At 39.7% G+C, this 27,351-nt stretch overlaps 1 protein-coding gene across 1 annotated transcript; it reads right to left on the reverse strand.

The window, feature by feature from the left end:
• Positions 1–654: 654 nt before the first annotated feature.
• On the reverse strand, positions 655–27,351 carry Vom2r45 (vomeronasal 2 receptor, 45). The gene is made up of 6 exons (XM_215580.9): positions 27,116–27,351; positions 24,018–24,309; positions 16,840–17,709; positions 7,390–7,620; positions 3,195–3,318; positions 655–1,905 (listed from the first exon to the last, which is right to left on the reverse strand). Exons 1-6 carry the CDS (start codon positions 27,349–27,351, stop codon positions 923–925), a joined length of 2,736 nt encoding a protein of 911 aa, XP_215580.2. The 3' UTR covers positions 655–922.

A 27,351-nucleotide genomic window follows, 5' to 3' on the forward strand; every position in this document is an offset into this window, starting at 1 on the left:
GATATGAAAAACCCTTTTAAAAATTTCTTCTATTTCAACTTTCCCTCTATTTTTCAATCCCAGTCTCCATCTGCCTTCCCCATCTGATGCACATATTGTTTTGCCTGAGCCCTACTATCTTGAAAATGCTGTTTATAGGCTTAGAGTTTTCAAAATCTACTTTCATAATTGTTCTCAAATGGCTTGATCCCCATTCTAGCCCACTGTTCAAAGGTAGGGCGGAAATGATGGTAAATAGGAAAAAGGCATGTGGACCGGTTTAGTAGTGCAAACAATAAAATAACACTGTAAATTAAGTTATCATGTTTACAAGAAGTTTTAGCTGTAATAAGCCTCTTTAATAATAATGCATATGAACTTAATCAAAAAAGGGTAGCTAAAAATTTATATAAAATTGCATTTTAAAACTATAAAGTTACACAAGAAAACAATTCAATTGCATGTGAGCATACAATTGACATTTTGTTGTACAACCCATTGTTAACCAAATATAGAGGTGTGAAGAACATGTGTCAGACAAGATAGATTTACTGCTCTGTAGTATGAGGTGGCAATGAAGTCTTTGATATTAAACTGATAGACTTCTAGAATACTCTATTTATAGACTGTAAGTACAATGATGAACCTCTCAGAAAAGAATTGAGCACTGAAACATTTCGCTGAATCATGTTTATTTATACCCTCTACTTTAAAGTCCAAAAGATATGGTTTGTAATTTAAATTATATGTGTCATTGCAATCTATGCTGAATGGCATGTCACAGAACAAAATATTATTGAGCAGGTTAACCTTACACCAGCATAGCCACAACCAATATTACCCTAGAATATCACCAGCTGCTTCAGATGAAGCATAAAAGGGAAGGTTGAGTCAGGATGTCATCCAAGGTGGCGTCCTTGTATGTCACATGGAGCTCACAGCTTTATTCATCCAGAACAGTTGACACTGTTGTGCTGTTAAGCTCACTGCTCACAGAGGCTGAGGTCAGCTGGATGCTCCTGTCAACAGTGGGGACTCTTCCACCAACAGTTTCATCCGTGTTCCTCTTTGGCCTCAGCAAGATAATGAAACACTTGGGAAGAAATATACAGCCTAACAAGCCATAGCTGGATGCCAAAATGGCAAATATTTCCACAGCAACTTTGAATTTGCCTTTGGTGCTCAAGTAAGCAGGGACAAAGGAGATCCAGACAATGAAAAAGACCAGCATCCCAAAAGTGATACATTTCCCTTCATAATAGTTATCTGGCAGCTTGCGAGCCACAAAGGTTGTTAGGAAACACAGTAGAGCCAGAAAAACATCAAACCCAAATATAGCACACAGAAACTCTATAGACCCTTCATTACATTCAAAGATGATCTTTACATTTTGAGATTCAATGTTCTTGAACATCCTTGGAGGCTCCAGCACCAAGTAAGCTGCACATACACCAATCTCCCCTACAACACAGAACAGCACAATTAATTTTCGAAAAACAGGGTGCATGGATATAAGCCGGGTTTTGGATTTGGAAATCCTGTAGGCAAAAAAGAGTGAAATAGTCTTTCCAAGAGTGGAAGACAGACAAAGGCAAAAGCCCAGTGCCAGAGTGACCTGGCGGGCCATGCAGGTCCAGTTGGATGGCTTTCCTATGAACAACATAGATGATAGCACTGTGATTCCCAGAGACATCTGAATGAGGAAACTCAACTCTCTGTCATTGGCTTTCACCAATGGAGTATGTCTGTGTATCACATACACAATGGTGACTGCAAAGACCACAATTGCCCCAAATATGGAAAGGATGACAAGGGTGAACCCCAGGGCCTCTTCATAAGCAAGGAATTCCACAAGCTTTGGCACACACTTGCTCTTTTCTGCATTGGACCAGTCATCTTCACCACATGGATCACATTCCCTTTGGCCTATTGAGAAAGAACACAGAATTGACTTCAAGGAAACCAGTTGTCACTTTTTAACTGTGAACAGTCCAGGCCTATTAAAGGCCTGAACAATGTTTACTGGAAATCTGTTGTAAAATAGATATAATATCCTATATATTGAAGAAGAGGTGTGCTTTTTTTTAAAAAAAAATTAACTCCAGAAAAGCCCAGGAATGAGAAAGTCACAGTTTTTGAGGTAAACACTCAAAATGACTGGGACATTGTATTTTCAGTCTCTCATCTAATATCCTTTCATGGAAGAGAATCATGTATATACGAACCCAAATGTTCCCAACTCTAGATGGGCATTCCACTGACTGATGAGGATGATAGGAAGAAAAACAAAACCAACAATCATGGTCCCTGGCTCAGAGGGCTAAATCTGGAGGAAGACTCTAAGAGCAAGCATTGATGAACAAGGAAAAACTAGTTGAGATGAGGTTACAGTAGATGATGGAATAGTTCTATTCAGTGTTAATTTAAAAAATCAGGTAAAGAGTGGTGTTTGCTTTCAACCACTCTGACTCCTGGTCTGGACATCTCTGAATGGAATTCTATGTAGCAACTGGGGCAACTATTGCCAGGGAGTTGTGCATGTTACAAGGTGCTTGTTTTATTGTTTTTACACAATTTCTCTGAGGTCTGTGTGACAAAAGATAAGCACATTTTTGGTTCTTCGACCAAAAACCAAATGGAAATATAAATAAACCTGGTCCAACTGTGTGTACAACACCAAGCCTGCCTAAGTCACCTCCAGAGAGCCACCACTGAGCCATCTGTAATAGCAGTTTATTCCAAAGCAACGATACAAGGCATGTGTTTTCAGTACTTAGAACCTTAGGCAACTAGGTGACCTTTTCCCAACTACAATAAGTTCTGAGTTTACTTAAAAAACAAGTAATTTGAAGATTTTATGAATTTATTTATATTTCACATTTTATTTATTTTGTTTGGTGTTTATGAACTTCATGGTAGTAGGGATTATCTTATGAGAAGTGAAAACATATATACATTTATTTATATTTCACATTTTATTTATTTTGTTTGGTGTTTATGAACTTCATGGTAGTAGGGATTCTCATATGAGAAGTGAAAACATATATACATTTATATATATATGTATATATTGGGTCACACTGCATGGTGATAAATTGTATTAGTATCTTGAGTTTTGCTATAGTCTGTTTTTTGTAAAGACTCATAAGAGGCTCTCTGACATTCTTTATTTAATTTAATTGTATTAGTTTCAATGCAAAAATTCCCATCATTACCTTGTTTCTCTGACACATATCCATCAGCACATGGGATGCAATCAAAGCAGCATATGGGTTGTCCCTGTCGAACCCCCTTTCGAGTCCCTGGAGCACACAGTTTTGTGCAGACTGAATCTGGAAGCTAGAAAAGATAAAGACAATAGATATACTAAGCAAAGATAGCAGATATAGCATGGTAATGAGCATGGTATGAAGAGCTTATAATGAACTTTTGCTAAAGAGCAATATTGTGATTGACTCTGAAAAGCTGAACTAACTCTAATGCCAGTTCTTTGCTATCTTGGTGATCAGGGCCAAACTAATTCACATTAGATGCTGTAGATGGATCAGTTTTCTTAGTCTTTTCCTAGTTTGATGGGACCCCTGGCCCTAATAATTTTCTTCAACTCCTGCAATATATCTCTTTTCAACAAATCATCCAAAAATATTTTTATGATAATTAGACATTGATCATAAGTGGCTGGCAGAAAGGAAAAATATGAATGGTCTTCTTCATGTAAACTATAAAGATCCAAATATAATGTAGAGATGGCATAACTTGGAATGTTTTCTTGCTGTTTACTTTTAGAGATTTTAGTAGTAACTTGGAGCTCTTTGTAGTTTTATACTCTGCCTGGATAAATACCTTAAAATACAGAGTAAACTTAGCATTTAAATATTAATCCAAGGAGATATTTATTTACAGGATAGAAACAAGTATGTTTTCCTAGCCAGGCATGGTGACAGCTTCAAGTACACAGTAAGACCTCAGCTCACAAATAAAAAATCCAACCAGCCAACAAACAATATATCAAACCCAAACAAAAACCTGGAAAATTTAAGTCTACAAAAATCACAAAAATTTAGGACATAAAACACATTTTTTTGTAGCTGTCAAATTTAATTTTGTTGGAAATCAATTTCATTATATAAATATTTTCCCTCCCCTGAACTCCATATCTCAGTCTACAACCCTGACAGACACCTCTTGTTTTACCAGAGACCATGCCTTTGCTGTGAACCCCAAGTACCTCAGGTACCTCAAATTTCAAAGGATACACTAATATCCTGAACCCCAGGAACCATGCCAGTTCCCAGAACCCCAGAGGCAATGGAACCCCTAAACGCCAAATTCCAATGTGCCAGGAAGCCCTCCTAACAAAGTTAATATCTGACTTTACTTTAAAGCCCCAAGGTACTACAAAATGGCAGATTCATTTTGTCAGTGAGGTTTTCTGTTCTGTACCTGGGGGATCCAGAACACCAAACCCCCTACCTGAGGAAAGTCACATAGCCCTTAGGGAAATTACATGTCCAACAAAAGACACAAACCTATATCCAAACTAACTAAAAGGCAGAGAAAAAAATCTAAATTAATAATGAAAAGGGAGACCTAACAACAGATATCAAGGAAATTCAAAGGATCATTAGGTCATACTTCAAAAACATGTACTCCACAAAATTGGAAAATCTAAAAGAAAAGGATAAATTTCTTGATAGATACCACTTACCAAAGTTAAATCAAGATCAGATAAACAGTTTAAATACACCCATAACCCCTATAGAAATAATCACAATAATTATGTCTTTAAAAGAAGCTCAGGACCAGAAGATTTTAGCACAGAATTCTACCAGACTTTCAATGAAGAGCTAATCAATATTCCTTAAATTATTCTACAAAATGGAATTGCTGAATTCATTTTATGAAGTCACAGTAACCCTGATACTAAAGACTCAGAAAGACTTTTCTAATGGTGTGTAGGCATGTAGAAGAATGCAAATAGATCCATATTTATCATTGTGTAAAAAACTCAAGTTCAAGTATATTGAAGTCTTCCACATAGATCCAGATACCCTAAATCTTATAGAAATAATTGTGGGACATCGCCTTGAAAGCATTGGCACAAGAGACAACTTCCTGAACAGAACACCAATAGTGTAGGCACCAAGAGTGATAATTAAAAAATGGGAGGTTATGAAACTGAAAGCCTCCTGCAAGGCAATGGACACAGCCACTCAGACAATACCACAACCTACAGAATGGCAGAAGATCCTCATCAACCTCACATCTGACAGAGGAGTAATTTTTAAATATATAAAAAGCTTAAGAAACTAGACATTAACAAACCAAATAATCCAATTAAAATTGGGGCGCAGATTTCAACAGAGAATTCTCATCACAGGAATTTCAAATGCCGGTAAACACTAAGTGTTCAACATCTTTAGCCACCCGTGAAACGATTTTGCGATTCCGTCTTACATGTGTCAGAATGGAGAAGGTAAAAGGCACAAGTGACAGCTCATGCTGGTAAGGATGTGGAGCAAGGGGAATGCTCCTCCATTGCTGGTAGAGGTGAAAATTTGTACAGCCACTCTGGAAATCAATATGGCAGTTTCTCAGAAAGGTGGAAAACAACGTACTTGAAGAGCCAGCTGTACAGCTCCTGAGTATATACACAAAGGACAGTCCCCTATACCAGCAGAACACCTGCTTAGTTATGTTCATAGCAGCTTATTCATCATAGCATGAAGCTGGAAATAACCTCCCTGCCCCTCAACTAAAGATAAAGAAATGTGGCACATTCACATATTGTGAGTATTACTCAGCTTCATGTTGTTAAAAACATTATGAAAGTTTCAGGCAAATAGATGGACCTAAAAAAATCATCCTGAATGAGCTAACACAGAACCAGAAGCCAAACATGGTACGTATTCACTTGTAAGTGGACATTAGCTGGAAAGTAAAGGATAACCATGTTACTATCCACAGACCCAGAGAGGCTAAGTAACAAGGAGATCTCAAGATTCATGAGATTCATGGATCTCTCTGGGCAGGAGAAATAGAATAGACATCATGGATGGAGGATGGTGTGGGGATGGGAACAGGAGGAATCAGATGAAGGAGGACGGAGGGGGAGAGTGCTGAGACAGCCACCTGAAATTGGAGGCTATCTAGTGGACGAACAAGTAACCCAGTATAATAGAAACTCCCAGGAATCTAAGAGAATGACTCTAGTTAAGGCTTCCAGCAATGGAGGTTGTGAAGCCTTAACTTATTTCCTTTAACCAGGCAAGTGGAGGGATTATGTACCAACCCAGCCATATAACCTTTGACCTACAAAATTTGTCCTGCCTACAACATGTGTTGGGTTAAAAGTTGCACAGAAATTATGGGAGTGGCCAACCAAAGACTGGTACAATCTGAGACCCATGCCACAAGAGGAAGCTCACACTTGATAATGACTGACAAAGAAAAAAAAAGTCAATGAAACGATGCCTAAGGATATTCTGCTACACTCAGATTGATAACTAGCTCAACTGCCACTAGAGAGGCTTCATCCAGTAGCTGATGGAAAAAGCTGCAGACACCTACAGTCAAATATTAGGGAAGCTCAGAATCCTGCCAAAGAAGGGGAGAGGAGAGATTGTAGGAGCCAGAGGGCGAGAGGTCAACACAAGAAAACCCACAGATTTCACCAACTTGGGCTCTTAGAAGCTCAAAGAGACTAAACTGACAGTGAGCTTGCCTGGGACTGACCTAGGCCCTTTGCATATTTGTTACAGTTGTATAGCTTGGTCTTCTTTGGGACTCGTAACAGTGGGTACAGGGGCTATCTCTGACTCTTTTATCACCTTTTGGGACCATTTTCCTCATACTGGGTTGCCTTGTCCTTAATTCAAGGTGGATGTTCCTAGTCATACTGCAACTTGATAAGCTATGTTTGGTTGATATTCATGGGAGGCTTGCCCTTCTTTGAATAGAAATAAAGGAAGAGAAGATAAGGGGTGGTATAGAAACAGGTAGGGAATGGGGTGGAGAGAGGATGGAGGGGAAACTGCAGTTGGGTTGTAAAATAAATCATAAAAAAACAAAGCCAATAGGTTAAGTAAATACATATTAAAATATTAAAAAGAATTGTGAAAAATATATAACCCCAATTTTAATACAAAAGATAAAAATAAAATTTACAATTTTCATTAAAACATTCTCAAAAATATCAATACATTACTAAAATATACTAAATTTTTCATATATTTTAGTATAACATGGATTCTTAAATTCTAACTTGACAAAAACCATGAAAAACATATGCTACACTAAGGAAATTCATTTGGAATATGGCAAAAATGTTAGATGATTTGCGTTTATTTAGTGCCTGAAAAAATGGAGTTTTCTCTCTCTATGTAAACGAAATATGCCAGACCAACTAACCATTGAAGATTCAGTGTTCCAAAACAATGATGAGTTCTTTGGAAGAACAAGTTCATATTTTGAACTTGTGAATTTGTATTCTCCAACCTTGACAAAGGCAACTTCTCCAGCATTGCCCAAGTGCCAATTGAGGATATCATAATATCCATTTTCTATATCTCCATTGTTATCAAGTTCTATTTCTGTTCCATCATGGGTAGTAATTTTCAATTTCTTAAAGTAAGGCAGCATCTAATATGGAAGAGGAAGAAAAGAAGTAAAAGAAACCATCTCATTAATAATCTCACATTATTATCTTAATACCATGACAAAACATTAAATTATGACAACAAAGTTAATAGTATTGAAGACATACTAGGTTAGATATCTTGTATAATCTAAGTTTACCTTTCCCTCCATTTCTTTCTTTCTTTCTTTCTTTCTTTCTTTCTTTCTTTCTTTCTTTCTTTCTTCCTTCCTTCCTTCCTTTATTCCTTTCTTTCTTTCTTTCTTTCTTTCTTTCTTTCTTTCTTTCTTTCTTTCTTTCTTTCTTTCTTCCTTCACTTACACTCCAATATCAGACCCTGTCTACTCCCAGTTCTCCCTTAACACAGCTCTTCCCCACTCACCTTCCCCTTCTCCTTTGAGAAGGGAGAGTCCCTAACCCCCTTGGAAATCATGCCACCCTGGCACATCAAGTTACTGTACATCCTCTCTCACTGAGGCCAGACAAGGGAGCCCAGTTAAGAGATGGGATACACAGGCAGGCAACAGATTCAAGGACAGCCTCCACTTCAGTTGTTGGGGTACCAGCATGAAGACTAAGCTATACATCTGATACATATGTGTGGGTGTTGTGAGAGGCTAAATACAGTCCATGCTTGTTCTTTGATTGGAGTTTATGTCCCTGGGAGCTCCCAAGGTTCTACATTAGTTGACATGTGGTCTTCCTGTGTTGTCTCTATCCCCTTTGAGCCCCTCAATCCATTTCCAAATTTTCCACAAGAAACTCCTGAAACTCCATCTATTGTTTGGCTGTGGGTTTCTGTGTCTGTTTCTATTAGTTTCTGGGTGGAGTCTTTCAGAGGAAAGTTATGATAGGGTCCTGTCTGAAATAATAACAGAATATTAATAGTGTCAGATACTGATTCTTGCCAATGGGATGGGTTTCAGTTTGTGCGAGTCATTGGCTGACCATTCCCTTAGTCTCTGCTCTATCTTTCCTCCTGTACTTCTTGTAGGCAGGACACATTTTAGGTGAAAAGTTTTGTGTGTATGTTGCTGTTCTTATCTTTTTACTGTGCCTGGCTACATGAGATAGACAGATTCCATATTCCCTACTTCTAGGGGTCTAAAGTCAACTCTGTAGACTTCTTGAGGTCCCCTTCTTTAAATATAAAGAAACATAGAAAATACAATCTAACAAGGTAAAGAAATGGATAAAACTATTCAAGAACTGAAAATGGAAATAGAAGTAATTAAGAAAACATAATCTGAGATAAACCTGGAGATAGAAAACCTAGGAAAGACAAAAGGAAGTAAATATGAGTATTGCCAACAGAATACAAGAGATGGAAGGGAGAATCTTAGGTGTAAAAGATACATAAAAGAAATTGATACGTTGGTCAAAGAAAATGCTAAAGCTAAAAAGTTTTTAACACAAAACATCCAGAAAAATTTGAACATTAATTTACCTTTGATGCATACTCCAATTTTATTTTTTGTTAGCATAGTATAAGTTTATACTAAAATAGCTCTTTATCAAGAGACAAGAGATGTTTAGAATATTTTTTCCCTTACCCACTTTCCCTGTGTAAAGATACAAAGGTCTACAACTCTTTCCTTCTTTTGAAGACCCCACTCTAGTAGAGAGACTGGACAATCAGATGCTAAAATTTAAATTCAATAAGATTATGTTGCTGTTGTGTTACAGTTTCCTCCCCAATTCAAATATTTCATCCTTTTCAGGAAGCTCTTTAAGTAATAAGGCAAATATCTCAAAATAGCTTTAGGAAGTCCATGTAACTGAGCACATTCACTAGGTAGCTCCCTGACAGAGTAAGTAAGGAAAGATGAGAGTCCTTTTCAGACTGTATTAAAGTGCAAAGAAGACTCAGACAAGACAAAGTGCAAAGAAGACATTTGAGACCAGTCCATCTGCTGGGAGAGACAGAAACTACCTGAGCTACCTGAAAGTTATTTATACCCACTTAGGAAGGATTATCCTTAGAGCTGCCTGAAAGCTGTGCTCCAAGTTCCCAGTTTCTGTGACTCAGCTGAAATGGACCTTGGTGTTGCATCTGTCTTTGTATCATTTCTGCTCTTGTACCTAACCCTTCATCCATATTCCTTTAAGTAACCCCAATAAAATTATTGGTTCACTGAGTTGGCAGTAACTGAACTTTGGTCTGTTTAGGACTCCCTATCTGGGGTGAAGTAGATGTGTATGTTTCATCTCCACAGGAAACGTTTTGTCACATCACAGTTGCTATTGTAGAAAAAATATTGAAAAGGACATGGAGGCGGTAATGGTTGATTGACTTAGGAAATTGGAAACTCTTCACTTCTCAGTATCTTACTTAGGATTTTACTGCTGTGAAGAGACACCATTACTAAGCAATCTTATAAAGGACAACTTTTAATTGGGGCTGGCTTACAGGTTCAGCAGTTCAGTCCATTATCACCAAGGCAAGAAGCATGGCAGTGTCCATGCAGGCATGGCGCTGGAGGAGTTGAGAATTTTACATCTTCATCCAAAGGAAGCCAGGAACAGACTGACTCTCACTTGACTAGAAGTAGGATCTTAAAGCCCACCCCCACAGAAAGATACTTTCTTCAACAATGCCACACCTACTCCAACAAGGCAGCACCTCCTAATAATGCCATTTCATGGACAAATTCTATACAAATCACCACACTCAGAAAGAGTCCACTTTAGTTTGACTTTTACCATTAGCAGGAAATTGCCTTGAGTGTATGCCTCTGCATTCTAAGGTTCCTTCATGTAGAAATGGCTATGGGCAGTGGTACAATAGCTCCTGGAACTGATGTTAAATCTGTAGGTTCAATGAGACATTGAGAAGAAAACTTTCTTCTCAACAAGGAAACATCTTTTGTCTAACCTACACCTTACCTAATTAACATTAGATGGGTAAGAGCATGCTTTAGCATAAGGAAATCCATCACACAGGGCATATCCTCGATCCTCATCTGCCCTACCTGCAGCACTTGGATTTCTCAACCAAAGGACCTAATGTGGTAACAAACTTTCCACAGACCAGCAAGACTGCAGAAGCTGGTAGAAAGATCCTACATGATTGAGTATGAAGATGGAAAGTTTGTTGGTTCTGTTAAATATTGTGACCACAAAGAAGGCACGCATTTAGCAAACACTATTTTCCTCGTTTGTAAGGATAAGATTGCTCTTCCTAATATTTATCATAGGGATTAAGGCTATGTATGTGAAAGAATTTACAAGTGACTATATTAAGAAAGTGTTTTAGTGCCCTTCTGGTTGCTGCCCTCACGGAGAGCTGAAACCCAGCTCCAGGGAGCAGCTTCAGGCTCGAGACAAGAAGTAAGACCAACTTTTCTGCTCCAAGTGACCTGCCTGGTGGACTCAGGACATACAAAGGCAAAATTCCTCTGGGACCGGACACTTCCGATTTCTAGCTGGGTCCTGAACCTCGCTGATCCTGGCCCACAGCTGCCTGCTCCCAAACCCCGTGGGAGAGAGAGCTCATCGCCCAGACAGGTGGGCACTCCTGAGACTGCAGGGCAGGAGAGACCGCCAGTACTGCTCACCATTGCCCACATCCCTGGCCCAAGAGGAAATTGTATAGGGAACAGGAAGATAGGGGCAATCAAGCTGCAGGAACACTGCAGTCCAGGGTGCTGTCCAGACTCCACCCTGATCTGAAGGGACCCGGTCAAACAGCTTCCTGCACCCAAATCCTGTGGGAGGGAGAGCTAGACCTTCAGAGGGGCTGACACACCTGTGAAGCCAGAGGAGACTACTCCTTTCATAATAGTCCCAAACAATATAAAGTACCTCGGTGTGACTTTAACCAACCAAGTGAAAGATCTGTATGATAAGAACCTCGTCTCTGAAGATAGAAATTGAAGAAGACCTCAGAAGATGGAAAGATCTCCAATGCTCATGGATTGGCAGGATTAATATAGTAAAAATGAGAGCTTAGGCTCTCAAGAATTGACAAATGAGCTCTCATAAAACTACAAAACTTCTGAAAGGCAAAGGACACCATTGTTAGGACAAAATGGCAACCAACAAATTGGGAAAGATCTTTACCCATCCTTCAACTGATACAGGGCTCATATCCAAAATACACAAAAAACTCATGAAGTTAGACTGCAGGGTGACAAATAACCCTATTAAAAATGGGGTTCAGAGCTAAACAAAGAATTCACAGCTGAGTACTGTCTAATGGCTGAGAAGAACCTAAAGAAATGTTTACCATCTTTAGTCATAAGGGAAATGCAAATCAAACAACCCTGAGGTTCCCCCTCACACCAGTCAGAATGGCTAAGATCCAAAACTCCAGCGAGAGCAGATGCTGGCAAGGATGTGGAGAAAGAGGAACACTCCTCCATTTTTGGTGGGATTGCAGACTAGTACAACCATTCTGGAAATCAGTCTGTAGGTTCCTCAGAAAATTGGACATTGCACTACCTAAGTACCCAGCTATACCTCTCTTGGGCATATACCCGAAAGATGCCCCAACATAAAACAAAGACACATGCTCCACTATGTTCATAGCAGCCTAATTTAAAATAGCCAGAAGCTAGAAAGAACCCAGATGTCCTTCAACAGAGGAATGGGTACAAAAAATGTGGTACATCTACACAATGGAATACTACTCAGCTATCAAAAACAATGACTTTATGAAATTCATAGACCAATGAATGGAACTGGAAAATATCCTGAGTTAAGTAACCCAATCACAGAAAACACACATGGTATGCACTCATTGATAAGTGGATATTAGCCCAAATGCTCGAATTTCCCTAAGTGCACAGAACATATGAAACTCAAGAATGACCAAAATGGGGATGCCTCACTCCTTCTTTAAAAGGGGAACAAGAATACCCTTGGGAGGGGATAGGGAGGCAAAGTTTAGAACAGAGGCTGAAGGAACACCCATTCAGAGCTTGCCTCACATGTGGCCCATACATATACAGCCACCAAATAGACAAGATGGATGAAACTAAGAAGTGCAGGCTGACAGGAACCAGATCTCTCCTGAGAGACACAGCCAGAATATGGCAAATACATAGGCGAATGCCAGCAGCAAACCACAGAACTGAGAACGGGACCCCCGTTGAAGGATTCAGAGAAAGAACTGAAAGAACTTGAGGAGGCTTGAGACCCCATATGAACAACAATGCCAACCAACCAGAGCTTCCAGGGACTAAGCCACTATCCAAAGACTATACATGGACTGACCCTGGTCTCCAACTTCATAGGTAGCAATGAAAAGCCTAGTAAGGGTACCAGTTGAAGGGGAAGCCCTTGGTCCCCCATTGAATGTGATTGTTGCGGGGGAGGGCGGTAATGGGGGGAGGATGGGGAGGGGAACAACCATATAGAAGGGGAGGGGGAGGGCTTAGGGGGATGTTGGCCTGAAAACTGGGAAAGGGAATAACAATTGAAATGTAAATAAGAAATACTCAATTTAATAAAGATGGAGAAAAAAAGGAAGTGTTTTAGTCACTATTTATATCTGGGATTACTTTGTGTTATCTGGCCTCTTGTTTTTCTTCTGACTTGTTTCCTGTCTATTCTTCTCTATTATAAAATGTATGCCAGAAATCATCAAAATTCAACTTTTATCCTAAGTTCACTAAATGTTCTCTCCACTCCCTGTTAATAGTCAACCAAATAAATGTCCAAAGACTTCCACAGTTTGACCCTTCTGTAGATCAGCCTTCTTACAGTTCTACTTGCTTGAAACCTTTGGATAATATGACACATTTCTCTAACATTATATATTTCTCAAAAATTTAGAAACGCCAGGTGGGTATTGGCATGACCCTGATCTCACAGACTGATGCAAGGTACATAGTGTAAACTTCTCTCAGGAGGAGAATGAGGAGAAGGAACAGGAGAAGTAACGTAAGGAGAAGACAAAAATGTAGTGTAAATAACAAAATTCAAAGGGGTTTTTCTAGTCTTATCTATTGGTAGAATAATATTGAAACATAAATAAAGATTGTATACTTATTTTGGTTTCTGTTAAACAAATGCTTTACATTGATACATTTACCAGGCTTTCCTGTTTATATATTATTCTTCACTGTAGAGAGTTAATTTTTTTAATTTATTGGCATAAGGTGCTATATGAAGAAGAACAGCCCTTGATGTGAGCAGTGATTGACTTTTATCTTGATACTATGTAGTCCCTACCCCATCTTTAAAGCCGTTTCACCTGCAATAATTGTCTTATTGAGCAAATTTAAGTTTAGCCTTTCAGTGTTCAGATAAGCTATAGGATAATTGTTCAGTATTAAAGAGTATTCTTTATCTTGACAGAAACATTCAAAGGACTTCTAGTAAAATGATATCTTTGACATCTAAAAAATATTTATCATTGTGTATATATTACAACTTTCTTAGTACCAGTGAACATATCAGTTCTAGTTTTGTTCTGTTGCTGTTAAAAACTATCATGACCAAAAGCAATCTGGGGGAAGAAAGAGTTATCTGGTTTACATTTCCAGATCACAGTCCATAGTTGATGGAAACTGGGTTAATAATCTACAGGCTTAACCACCAAGGAATTCTGTTAACCGCTGGGGAATTCTGCTTATTGGCTTAGTCTCTGGCATGTATAATGAGCTATTTTTCTTATAAAGTCCAGTTGAATCTGCCTAGAGAAGGTGCCACACAAAGTGGACTGAGCTCTCCCACATCAATCATAATGGAGTCAAGGTCTTATAGATATAAAGCAGTCTGATGTAGGACAAGCTTCAGTTGAGATTCCTTCTTCCTAGGTGATTCTAGATTGGATAAAGTTGCTACTAAAACTCTAATCAACATCCTTAGGGTTCAGACCCTGCATCATTTCTAAGTTCCATGTCAGTTACTGGAAACAGCATATTGTACAGAAAGAGCTGACTTTAAATCTGGGCTAGAGAAAGTACAAAAAAGCTGTAGTGGTCAGAGGTTTCGAAAAAAGGTAGTCTTAGGAAATAGCAGAGATAATGTCAGTAAAAGGAACTAGTGCCTACTCAAACACTGTGGATTTTTGGAAGCAAAATAAATAAGTTATGGATTAACACCCATAGAAGAAAAAAATTTCTGGAGTGTATCTTGATATCCAGAATTGGTAGGGGAAAAGTACAACTCCAGATAACATGTGAATGGAATGAAAAAAGGGCAAAAGAAGCCTTTTTCAGGCAGCAAAGGTATCATGTGTTTTGGACAAGATTAATTTCCAATGGCCATTAAAACTGGATGGGGAAAGTATAATGAAAGCAAGACAGTTTTACAGCTAGAAATATTGCCCAGAAAGATAATTGCTGTTCTCATTTTGTTTTGATTTTTGAGAGAAGGCTTTACTCTCTATCTCTAGTGGATCTGATCCTCATAATGTAGTTAAAGTTAGCTTTGAACCCATGATAATAATGCCTCAGCTAGGAAAAAGTCATGAGTCACCTGAGTGGAGGAAAAAAGTGGATAGAAGGCATGAGTGTATCTCAAGATATCTCAAGTGTATCACAAGATAATCATTAGTTCTATAGGGAAACAGTATTTTATGACGAAAAAAATGGTGGCATCACTTAACAGTAATAATGAAAGGTAATTATATCATTTGACCTCTGATATGCAATATTTAATAGGGACACGATTAAGATTGGAGAAATTGCTCAGATAATTATAGCACTTGTTGATTTTGTAGATGACAAGGCTTGATTCCTAGAACCAACGAGGAAACTCATAATTGCCTATAACTATAGTTTCAGGGGATTTAATGCCCGTTTCTGACCTCCATTAGCACCAGGCATGCATGTGGCCCGAATAAGTACTTGTAGACAAAACATTTGTATGTATAAAAGAAAATAAATCTAAAAACAGACACAATATCATCACTAAATAATGTATATGTGTAACTTAATCATAATAAAAATTATACAAACTTAAGTTAAAAATCAGTCTAAAAATACATGACCAGTGCTATTAAAAGTATTAAGGGTAAGGACCTGGAAAAAATGGATCATTGATTAATAACATTTGTTGCTACATGTTTGACACCAAGCACACAGTTGATGCTTCCTAACTTCTATAACCCTAGCTCCAGGGGATGTGAGCTTCAGATGACTTTGAGTATAGTCACGCCTATGGTACACATAAATGCACATAAGGAAACACTGACTCATACTAAGTAATATAAAATAAAATAAAACTTTAAAAAAGTATCAAGAATAAGAAGATGCTAATAAAAAAGGAATTGTCAGAAAATGTGTGGTGAGGGGTAGGGTAAACAGAATGAAGAATGTTACGTGGGCTGCTAAAAACAGATAGCACTGAGTGCTGTGTGGGCCAAACTGAAAGCGAAATTTAAGGGGAAATGCAAGTGTCCTAGTCACTGTGACCTCTAGTAAATTGACAGGTTCTTATGTAAGAGTAAAGGGATAAAGATAGGCAAGGAAGGAGTACACATTAGTGATGTTAAGTGAACCTTCTGTGGGACTGACAGGACCTGAGCGGGGATGCTCAAGTTCTTTATTTCTTGTAAGAGGGTTGTATAGACAGAAACAAGCAGGGAATCATGAATGAGATCAGTCTTGGCAAGACCACTCAGGCCACTGGGTACCAACATGGAGCATTTGACAGGAGATCAAAGACAGGTACAGTAGATTTGAATGTCCCAGGTATCACCTGTAATCTTTACCCTCTGACAGTCATCCTTTTGTGTGGCTCCTACTATATTGTATAAAGAAAACATTTTCTAGTCTTTCCTTCAGATAGTTAAGACCAGTCATTAAGATAAAAGTTCTGGAGTGTAAGGAAATTTATATATAATATCCGGGACTCATCCTAACCTGGAGGGACACACGCCTTTTCCTACCATGAACATGACATACTTGAAACTCAAGTAGTTACCTTAAATAACAAGTTGCATATTATATATTGGGAACAGACCAAAGGAAGTAACCAGAGTCACTACCTCATGCTTTACTCCTAGATAGTTTTAAGTTTCATTTCTGTGAAGAAAAACAGAATATTGTTTAAAAGGCATTATTTTTTCTTTTGTAAGATAGGTTTGTTATTATTGACAACAAACCTAATAATTTTGTAACGAATGAGGACATAAAATGAATAATCAAGTCATCCAGACAAGTTTTTTTGGAATAAAATCGTTTGGAAGCAAGTCAGCAGTTTCAATGTATGAACCTGGCAGTGAAAAATTGATTTTACACCATGCTATTTCATAGGGTCAAATAACATACCTCTCTGGGCTCAAAGTCAGGTATATGTGAACATGCTGTACTATTACTATATTCTTCCAATAAGTCACAATTGCTTAAACGATCCAGGGCATAAGCCATAAGATACACAGCTTGTTTGACATTGTTTGTAATTCTCAGCTGAGATGTATCTAGATAGGTATTTTTCAGATCCTCCAGCTTCTCCTCTCCGGTGCAGAGCTGATTAGACATAGCATATAATCTGTCTTCTTTTCCAGTCATATTCACTCTGTGGTCCACGTTGTAAGGCACAGTGCTGTTGGGCCAGGTACAGTTAAAAGCAGTTTGCCAGAATTCAATGGTCAAGACATCCTTTGGATCCTTGCTAGGGTGTATATCATAAAGAAATTCTTTTAATCCTGGTATAACACTTCTCGGGATTGCAAATCCAATGGTTCCTCCAAAATAAGGAAAATACTCAGGCTTTGCAACAAGAGCTGAGGTAATCCAGGCTTCACTGGCTATCCATGTCCTGTCGGTTATGTTGTGATGAACCACTTCCAGCACAAAGGGGCTGAGGTCAATGTCAGTTGTAAAAAGCACAATGACTTTGGCAGTGGAACTTTTTACCGCCTTAACAGCTTTTTGCATTTTCTCATTGGAGTAGACTTTTGGAATGGTTTCAGAGAAAGCAACACAGAGGTTGGCACTCTCCATTTTTTCCCTAAATGATTTTACTCCATATTTTCCATAATCGTCATCAGCTGCAATAGCACCTACCCAGACCCAACCAAAGTGTTTGATAAGATTCACCATGGCCTCAGACTGGATCTTATCACTGGGTATTGAGCGATAAAAAGATGGAAACTGGAATTTGTCACTAAGAATTGAGCAGGAAGAAGTATAACCAACCTAAAATTGAAAATGATTATAGTTACTAGGACGTGGGGGCCAAATATTAAAGGAGATTTTCAGAATATTGAGAGCGAGGGAACTGACTAATCCTTTCTTTGCCCTTTCTGTAGACAATGACTTTCTACTGATGTTTTTACTTATTGGATCAGGGCTGCCAACTGTTAGGATGACGATACTTAATACCACTACTTTTCATGGGTGAGACCACAACAGTTTCAGGAAGGTTAACATATTTTCCTTCATCCTCCTGGACATTGGTGACTCCCATGAGTCAGGATATCCAATCTCTTCATCAGCTTTAGCATCTCCTGTAAAGAGATGTCGGACTGAGTCCAAGTCTCAGTCTTCTCAGTAGTACGAATTTGTTTCTGAGTGCTCTCCTGGCCGCACCTCTGCTTCCTTACTTCGTTCTGTTCTTTCTTTTCCCTTTTTGTTTCCTGCTGTCAGGATTTCCTCCAATTGATTCCTCCTTGAATAATGCATTATTTCTTTGTTATCTTTTCCTCTGTCCCCTTTCCTGTTCTTATTCTGCTGGCTAATGTTTGTATTTTCCTTTCTAATCACACAGCAACAGATTCCTGATGGTATTGTGTAGGAAGGAATCCCTTTAAGAAGAAATGATATCAGATTTCTGAGGCTTGGCAAATTATTTTGCATATAAGATCATGTTACTTTTACCTTATGAGTCTCTGTTTACCCCACAAGAAAAGTAAAATGATAATAAGCTATATGTTTTGTTTTTTAAATATAAAAGCATTAAACAGAGAATTTAAGATTTTCTCCAGATTTACTAAAAACTATGGAAAAATGTATTTAAAGGTTCTAGGCTGAGCTTCAGTTCATTAGAGTTTACTGGAAGATAGAGCTCATAGCAGGTGCAGTTTGGATGGGGTATATGATATAAGATATATGCCAACTCACCCACCTTTAAATTAAATACTTTGTTAGGCTGGGATTGTGGGTCATTCGTGCAGCATTTGTCTACAAAGAACAAGTTCCTGGATTTTATCTTGAGTATCACAGGAGAAAAGATAAGAAAGAAAGGGAGAGAAAAAAAATTGGAGACCCGCGGATCCCGGCCCGCAGCAGCTCTCTGCTCCCAAACCCCGTGGGGAGAGACCTCACCGCCTGATCAGGTGGGCACTCCTGAGGCTGCAGAGCGGAGGAGACCACCAACACTGCCCACCCCTGCCCACATCCCTGGCCCAAGAGGCAACTGTATAAGGCCTCTGGGTTCCCGTAGGGGAGGGCCCAGGAGCGGCAGGATCCCTGCGCCTGAGACACCGCCAGAACCTGAAGGAAACAGACCGGATAAACAGTTCTCTGCACCCAAATCCCGTGGGAGGGAGAGCTAAACCTTCAGAGAGGCGGACACGCCTGGGAAACCAGAAGAGACTGCACTCTGTGCACATCCAGACGCCAGAGGAAAACACCAAACGCCATCTGGAACCCTGGTGCACGGAGGCTCCTGGAAAGAGCGGCGCAGATCTTCCCGGTTGCTGTCGCCGCAGAGAGGACTTAGGCAGTACCCCACGAGCAAACTTGAGCCTTGGAAACGCAGGTAGGACCAACTTTTCCCCTGCAAGAAACCTGCCTGGTGAACTCAGGACACACAGAGGCAAAATTCCTCTAGGACCGGGCACTTCCTGTGTTTACCAGAAGTCCCACACCCGCGGATCCCGGCCCGCAGCAGCTCTCTGCTCCCAAACCCCGTGGGAGAGAGACCTCACCGCCTGATCAGGTGGGCACTCCTGAGGCTGCAGAGCGGAGGAGACCACCAACACTGCCCACCCCTGCCCACATCCCTGGCCCAAGAGGCAACTGTATAAGGCCTCTGGGTTCCCGTAGGGGAGGGCCCAGGAGCGGCAGGATCCCTGCGCCTGAGACACCGCCAGAACCTGAAGGAAACAGACCGGATAAACAGTTCTCTGCACCCAAATCCCGTGGGAGGGAGAGCTAAACCTTCAGAGAGGCGGACACGCCTGGGAAACCAGAAGAGACTGCACTCTGTGCACATCCAGACGCCAGAGGAAAACACCAAACGCCATCTGGAACCCTGGTGCACGGAGGCTCCTGGAAAGAGCGGCGCAGATCTTCCCGGTTGCTGCCGCCGCGGAGAGGACTTAGGCAGTACCCCACGAGCAAACTTGAGCCTTGGAACCACAGATAGGACCAACTTTTCCCCTGCAAGAAACCTGCCTGGTGAACTCAAGACACAGGCCCACAGGAACAGCTGAAGACCTGTAGAGAGGAAAAACTACATGCCCGAAAGCAGAACACTCTGTCCCCATAACTGGCTGAAAGAAAACAGGAAAACAGGTCTACAGCACTCCTGACACACAGGCTTATAGGACAGTCTAGCCACGGTCAGAAATAGCAGAACAAAGTAACACTAGAGATAATCTGATGGCGAGAGGCAAGCGCAGGAACCCAAGCAACAGAAACCAAGACTACATGGCATCATCGGAGCCCAATTCTCCCACCAAAGCAAACACTGAATATCCAAACACACCAGAAAAGCAAGATCTAGTTTCAAAATCATATTTGATCATGATGCTGGAAGACTTCAAGAAAGACATAAAGAACTCCCTTAGAGAACAAGTAGAAGCCTACAGAGAGGAATCGCAAAAATCCCTGAAAGAATTCCAGGAAAACACAATCAAACAGTTGAAGGAATTAAAAATGGAAATAGAAGCAATCAAGAAAGAACACATGGAAACAACCCTGGACATAGAAAATCAAAAGAAAAGACAAGGAGCTGTAGATACAAGCTTCACCAACAGAATACAAGAGATGGAAGAGAGAATCTCGGGAGCAGAAGATTCCATAGAAATCATTGACTCAACTGTCAAAGATAATGTAAAGCGGAAAAAGCTACTGGTCCAAAACATACAGGAAATCCAGGACTCAATGAGAAGATCAAACCTAAGGATAATAGGTATAGAAGAGAGTGAAGACTCCCAGCTCAAAGGACCAGTAAATATCTTCAACAAAATCATAGAAGAAAACTTCCCTAACCTAAAAAAAGAGATACCCATAGGCATACAAGAAGCCTACAGAACTCCAAATAGATTGGACCAGAAAAGAAACACCTCCCGTCACATAATTGTCAAAACACCAAACGCACAAAATAAAGAAAGAATATTAAAAGCAGTAAGGGAAAAAGGTCAAGTAACATATAAAGGCAGACCTATCAGAATCACACCAGACTTTTCGCCAGAAACTATGAAGGCCAGAAGATCCTGGACAGATGTCATACAGACCCTAAGAGAACACAAATGCCAGCCCAGGTTACTGTATCCTGCAAAACTCTCAATTAACATAGATGGAGAAACCAAGATATTCCATGACAAAACCAAATTTACACAATATCTTTCTACAAATCCAGCACTACAAAGGATAATAAAGGGTAAAGCCCAACATAAGGAGGCAAGCTATACCCAGAAGAAGCAAGAAACTAATCGTCTTGGCAACAAAACAAGTAGAATGAAAGCACACAAACATAACCTCACATCCAAATATGAATATAACAGGAAGCAATAATCACTATTCCTTAATATCTCTCAATATCAATGGCCTCAACTCCCCAATAAAAAGACATAGATTAACAAACTGGATACGCAATGAGGACCCTGCATTCTGCTGCCTACAGGAAATACACCTCAGAGACAAAGACAGACACTACCTCAGAGTGAAAGGCTGGAAAACAACTTTCCAAGCAAATGGTCAGAAGAAGCAAGCTGGAGTAGCCATTCTAACATCAAATAAAATCAATTTTCAATTAAAAGTCAAAAAAATGATAAGGAAGGACACTTCATATTCATCAAAGGAAAAATCCACCAAGATGAACTCTCAATCCTCATCTTCGGTTGGTTTATATACAAGTGTGCAATTTCTAGGCTTGAAAGTAAAATGATGCTATCTCGTGCTGGATAGAGGAGCCTTATTTTTTATTATGGCAGCTTGCTATTTTTGTAATATGGTGATTTGGTTGAACACATTAAAGTACAGTAGTAACTGATCTCCCCCTCTTCCTGGATGAGTGAGGAGATGATTAAATGTTGATGTCAGCATCCATGAGCATATTCAGATGAGCTTCTGCTTCTGTTGAAAAGGATGCTGTGTTTGATTGTGGTCCGAAGCTTTGAAGCACTACTTGGCATCTCCTTCCTTGGAGGTCTCACTGTTTAAACATAACAGATTTGATAGCTTGTTGGTAAGGGCACTGTAAACAAAAACCATGTGACATTTGAAAGGTGAAAATTCTATTTCCATTCTGGAAAACGTTGTGCCTTCAAGCAAGATTGGTGTCACCATACTGAAGTGCCCTTACTCTGCTCATCTTGGTACCACTGACACTGGCAAAAAATAATAAATAAATAAATAATCCTTGAAAGAAAAGGACTGGCAAGCAATTGAGGAGTAACATTTCAAATGAAACAGAAGCGCCTCACCTAGAGCTTCATCATGCTTTAAGAACTACAGGGACAAAAATGAAGAAAAGCCTGAGGAAAAGGAAGTCCAGCGACAGGTCCAAATTTGGATCCAGCCAAAAGGGAGGAGGCCCCAAGGCCTGACACTGCTACTGATGCTATGGTGTGTTCACAAAAAGGGACCTATCATGACTGCCCTCCGAAAGACACAAGAAGCAGCGGAAAGAGTCGGATGCAGATACTTAACACCCAACCAATGATCAGAAGCTGCTGACCCCTGTGGTCGAATTAGGGAAAAGCTGGAAGAAGCTGAGGAGGAGGGCGACCCGTAGGAGGACCAGCAGTCTCAACTAATCTGGACCCTTGAGATCTCTCAGACATTGGGCTACCAACCAGACAGCATGCATCAGTTGAGAAGAGGCCCTAACACACACAGCGGAGGACTGTTGTATCTGGACTCAGCTAGAGAAGATGCACCTAACCTTCAAGAGACTGGAGGCCCCAGGGAGTGGGAGGTCTGATGAGGTGGAGGATGTGAGGAGGAGGTGTGGGACGTGGAACAGTCAGAGGGCAGACCAAGAGGAGGATAAAATCTGGACTGTAAAAAAAAAATTTTTTTTTAAATCTTGAAATAAAAGGATGACTACCCACAAAAAAAAAAAAAGAAATACTCAAGTTAAGAAAAAAAAACTGGAAAGAAAAAAAAGAAGGAAAGAAAGAGGGAAGAAGGAAGAAAAGACAGAAGGAGAAAATGGAGGATGAAGGAAAGAGAGGTGAGTGAAATACTGCTGTTAAATCAGTATCACCAATTATCTTTCCATCATTCATATCAATACATCCTGACCCTTTAATGACATAACCTTTGAAGTGATTCTAGATCCCTTTATTTTTCCCTTTAATTTCCTAATAATTCTTGCTTTGTAATTATTTATTCTTGTATTGACCTATGCTACTTTCTCCTGGTTTAAAATATCCTATTAAGTTAGCTAATGTGAAATTCCCAGGCTCATTTCAGCATTTCAGTATGATGATTTTGCTCATGAGTCACAACCATCAACAGAGAACCAGAGAAAAACCCGTGCTTTATTCCAACCACCAGTCCACCACCAAGTATTTACGGATGAGACCTCTACTGTGCTCCACACAGTACACAAAGCACGGTGACTAGTGAGGTGTTAATATCCTCATCACTACCCCACAGGTTAGTGAATGCAAGCACAATGCGCCAGGAGATCACAAGTCAGTCTAACAGTCCATCGCCGTAACCACTCGGCCACCTTGTCCCACACCACAAGTCACTCTAAATAGGCTGCAGTGTGCACTGCTTGAGTTGGGTGGAACAGAGTAACTGGGAGAACTTGGCCCCCTTTCATGTTGCCTCTGAAGGTTAGTTCATCTTCTCTGGACCACACCACTATTTGCAATAATTTCTACATGCTATTTATATTTTCTCTCTCCTTTTCTCTGTTCTTTCCTTTTCTTTTCTTTCCTTTCCTTTCCTTTCCCTTTCTTCCTTCCTCCCTCCCTCCCTCCTTCCTTCCTCCTTCCCTCCCTCCTTCCTTCCTTCCTTCCTCCTTCCTCTTTTCTTCCTTCCTTCCTTCTTTCCTTCCTTCCTCCTTCTTTCCTTCCTTCCTCCTTCCTTCCTTCCTTCCTTCCTTCCTTCCTTCTTTCCTTTCTTTCCTTTTTTTTCTGTTTTGAGACAGGGTTTCTGTGTCTAACAGCCCTGATTATCTTGGAACTCACTTTGTAGACCAGGCTGACCTTAAAGTCACAGAGATTTCCCTGCCTCCACCTTCAAAGTTCTGTAACTAAAGGCCTCCTGGCACAGTGTTGGTATGTTTTCTAAGTACATAGCACACTATTCCAATTTACCTGAGGCATGTAATACAACCCCAGAATTCTTGAAGCAGCAACTGACAAGGATGAGCCTCCTGATCCAATAATTCCTACCAGATATTTTCCAGTGCTGTTTCTAAAATTGGGCTTGTTTTCTTCCTGTCCTGTAAGAAATACCAAAGCAGTCTCCATTGCTTTGGAGACAGAAAAACAGGTGTCAAAGATCTGGTAGCCCAGAGTGTGGTTGGGCAAAATGTCCTTCCTTCCATTAATCTCCTTGATGGTGTGGATCATGGTTTTCATCCAGCGGAAACCCCGGAAATTAAACCTGGAAAGGAAAAGCTTTTGTGAGGCACTGGCCTCTTAGGGGTTTGGGAAAAGGGAGAGGTTTGCAGGGAAGAAAGTTCAGTTAAGTGAGTGATTATAGCATTTGCGGAAGCAGCAGCAGGTACCTCAGTCTTTTGTGCATGTGAAATTTTCACATATGACAGTACAATGTTTAAAGATTCAAATATTAGTCATATTCAGTCTTTATAAGTGACTAGTTTACATTTTTAACTTATATATCTCATATGCTATAATATTTTGGAATTTCTGGTTATTTCTTTTCAAAATTGTTCTTCTAGCCACAATTCTTTTCACTAAATGCACCTAAGTATCCCTGAGAATATGCTTTCTTACTTCATTGGAGGTCCCTAGGGACAGGATTCTTCTCTCATTCTTGACTTATTTTCCACTGAATATTTATTATGCCAATAAAAATAATTTAATATATTAAATACTTATAATAATATGTTATTAAAGTCAGCATGTAAATTTCTGTATACTATGCTTTAATTACAACACGCATCTTACTGTTGAGAAATCTTTAACTGAAGTTTTCTTCTTGTTCTCATGTAAGAACATAAATGTGAACCTCCTATTTTTCTGCATCCATTTAAAAGGGACATAGTGCCCCTGTGTCCCATTACCCTACTGTTTTCAAGGCCTGGTACATGAAACAACACCAAAACCTCCTCTTCTCCTCCTCTTTTCCTCTCCCGTTCTAACCATACTTTAGCAAACATGCAAAGTGATTATGTAAGTAACCGTTTTCTTGCTGTCCTCTTTATCTTTCTTCAGTTTAATAAGTATTTTAAATTCAAGACCTAACCATAAGTATATTTATTCACAATATGGAATTTTCTTTTCTGTGTGTGAATGCATGTCCTGTTATATGTGGAGAAGAGATGTCATTGACAAGTCCTCCGTCACTCTCCACCTTATTGTCTGAGATAGGGTTCCTTGTTGATCCTGGACCTTGACTTGGCTAGCCCAGTCTTCTGGCCTTCCTGTCTTTGCTCTCTGAGCAATTGGGTTGCAGAATGCCACCACGCTCAACTTTTTTGTGTGGGTCTAGGACCTCTGATTCAGGTCCTCTTTCTTGCATGGCAAGATCCTTGCCACATGAGCCATCTGCCCAGATCAGTCTATTTAACTTTTGCTTTGATTTAGCTTCGCTTTTCAGTTAGTATGAAGACGTTTAATTCCTCTGGTGTTATACAGCATAAATACAGTAAAAAAGATCCTGCTTTCAATTTCCTTACCCAGAAAATATTGATCTATGTAAGGAGAAAGAAAAGTAACCAAGCAATGTGATTAGAACAGTGATGGGAATAGATGTATGAACAATGCCATTCAAGGAGCATGCAGCCTAGACTATGACAGCTACACCAAGGCTTGCAGGATGACAGAGAGAGGGGGACAGGACTGCAGACAGATGCTGGTAAGAAGTTACTACAACTGGATAAAGTCACTTCAACTAGAACTACATTCAAGGACTGAAGAGATTAGTATTTATGATTACAGATTGTGGATGGTAACATAATTAAGGAAAAACAGAAAACAAAAGAGAACAAAAAAAGGAGTTACCATCCTGTTACACCAATGACATAATACACATGTAAATAAGTACAGCGGTATCTTTTAAGCAAGATAGAATATCATTTCAAGAGCTGGACAAATAACTACCTGCTTTGAGCCTGTAACTCAAAATGTAACTCATTTAAAATTAGCCAACAATTAATTAGTTCTTCCCAAAGGAAAAAGCCATCTGCCCCAAGCTGACTTACTTACAATATTGGAAAAGCTGGAATAATCTTCAATATACAGTGGTGGTTTATAACCTGTGTGGTAATATATTCTACTATTTAAAAAATCCTTGAGCAGATAAATGATACAATAGTGTGGATAGAACAAGCCATGAAATGGGCAGCAGGCATCTTACTGTGATTACACTGCATAGAAGTGATGTGGGCCCTTTGAAGATTAATTAGGATAACATCTCAAATAAGTGATTATTGGGGAGAATTTTCTTCATTCATAGGTTTTGATCAAGTTTTCTACAGTACTGTTATATACTATGTACACAGTCATAAATTTATTTTCAAAAAGTTCCAAATATGGATATAAAACTTAAAAGAAAATGCTTTGCGAAGGCAATGGGATTGTAGGTAGTGGTTTTATTTTCTTTTAATTTCTGGCATGCTTTTCATATCTAACCTCCCCTCACATCTCTCTGTGTGTGTAAGAAAAATATATTAACAGACATCTGTTCTATCCCAATTTTGTTTTACTCACAAAAGATTGCTATATTTGAATAATAGGAATCCCATTATTTGATATGATATCTTGCAGGAGACAGCAGTAGAGACAGAATTTTTCCTGCAGTTCAGAATCCTATCCTGAACATTTCCTCAGATACCTAGAAGAGTTCCCAGACTGCACACTTGAACTTGAGCATGTAACAATTAACAGTGAAGCTGCACCACACTGTGCAGCATCTGTGCGTCTCAACACACACCAACAGAGGTCTTCTGAACATGCAGATTCTCTTCTGCAGATGTGATATGTAATCCCTAGTCCTATATGCTTAACAAGCTTTTAGATGCTGCTGCAGGCAGTCAACAGAGAACCATCTGAGGAGTAACTTCCTGAGAACCAACCACGGAAAACCTCTCAACTTATAAACTTTGACAAAGTCATAGAAACCCAGATTTGAAGAACTTGAGCTGGAATCCAGGCTCTGTGGTAACCACTCTTATCAGACCACCCAGATTAATGTGAAAAAAGAAAAACAAATCTCAATGACTTACCCCTCGCACATGGCTGATACGGGTTCCTCATCAGAGTCATTTGTTGGGATGGTTCTAGAGTGAATAGGAAATAGTCCTCCAATAACCATGGAGTGGTTTGCAGCCTCTACGTATCCAGTCAGATTAAACTTGCGCAGCAGCCTGCATGTCACATTCTGCTCTTCATTTTGAGCATATAATTCAACCCACAAAAATACAGTCAATCCCAGAATCAAGCACTTCTTTCTGCTAGCCAT

Source organism: Rattus norvegicus, chromosome 2 (assembly GCF_036323735.1).
Source record: "Rattus norvegicus strain BN/NHsdMcwi chromosome 2, GRCr8, whole genome shotgun sequence".
NCBI lineage: Eukaryota > Metazoa > Chordata > Mammalia > Rodentia > Muridae > Rattus > Rattus norvegicus.

Coding starts and splice junctions, on each gene's coding strand:
- Vom2r45 (XM_215580.9), bottom strand. CDS start 27,351: ATGGCTAGCAGAAAGAAGTGCTTGATTCTGGGATTGACTGTATTTTTG. Junction 17,710..24,017: donor GGTTGTATTACATGCCTCAG/GTAAATTGGAAT, acceptor TTTCAATTTTAG/GTTGGTTATACTTCTTCCTG. Junction 1,906..3,194: donor ATATGTGTCAGAGAAACAAG/GTAATGATGGGA, acceptor CTTTCTCAATAG/GCCAAAGGGAATGTGATCCA.